The 873-nt window shown below is 45.5% G+C and overlaps 1 protein-coding gene across 1 annotated transcript in view; it reads right to left on the reverse strand.

Annotated features, from left to right (window-relative positions):
• LOC147819527 (CD276 antigen-like) overlaps window positions 1–873 on the reverse strand; it is a gene marked incomplete at its 5' end in the record, with an annotated part of 6,048 nt that overhangs the window by 764 nt on the left and 4,411 nt on the right. Inside the window, one exon of the mRNA XM_087172365.1 lies at window positions 114–392. Coding sequence (XP_087028491.1) covers window positions 114–392 — 279 coding nt within the window. The remainder of the gene's footprint in view (window positions 1–113; window positions 393–873) is intronic.

Below are 873 nucleotides of genomic sequence, written 5' to 3' on the forward strand. Positions count from 1 at the left end.
GTGGTGAACATCTGTTAACTCCTGGTTTCAGGTTCAGACAGACGAGGAGGATTTGAAAACTAATAACTATTTAAATGATTTAATTGTAAAAACAGAAACAGGAAGAAACTCACCACTGATATAAACATGGGTCTGACCATGAACCTGATGTCTGATTTCCTCCTGTGTGGCTACACAGCGATAGGTGTCAGTCTTGGTCACAGTAGTTTGGAGGATAATGTCGTAGCTGCCTCGTCTTTCAGAGACCTGTGGTTCTTCAGCAGGAAGAGTCTTTCCATCACTGTCCTGCCACTGGACATCAGGTTTGGGTGAAGCACCTCGAACGACACATTTCAGCAGTGCCTGGTCCTTTGTTTGTTCAAGTATTGTGACGGACGGCTCTGGAGCTGCACCTGTGAACATCAACATGAACGTATGAAGAACATTTTCAGGGTCAGACACAGATGGAGACAAATTAAAGGAAGAACCAGAGAAACGACAGAGAAACAGGACGACAGCGTCTCCATCCACAGACCACCAGGGGGCACTGAAGGTCTGATGAGACTGAAAATGATGTGGATCAGAAACTGTGACCTTCACTGTCACCAGATCTCCACCCAGTTGAAAACCTATGGTAGATCTTAGAGCCAGGTGTCAGACAGCGCTCTCCACCACCATCATCAAAACACCTGATGAGGGAATATCTTTATGGAGAATGTGTTCATCCTCCAGTGGAGTTCAGACACTTGGACAATCAATGACAAGGAGCAGTGAAGATGATCTGGCTGAATGTGGTGACCAAAACCTGACTGAGACACTTTCTGTTGGTTTCTCCTTTAAATGGTCACAAGTCTGTGTCAGACCAAGATCTTTAGTTCGACCTTCTCTGCTTGT

The sequence above is a fragment of the Seriola lalandi genome, unplaced genomic scaffold, assembly GCF_002814215.2.
Source record: "Seriola lalandi dorsalis isolate HSWRI2012SDOR001 ecotype SW California unplaced genomic scaffold, Sedor1 jcf7180002052363, whole genome shotgun sequence".
NCBI classification, from domain to species: Eukaryota; Metazoa; Chordata; class Actinopteri; order Carangiformes; family Carangidae; genus Seriola; species Seriola lalandi.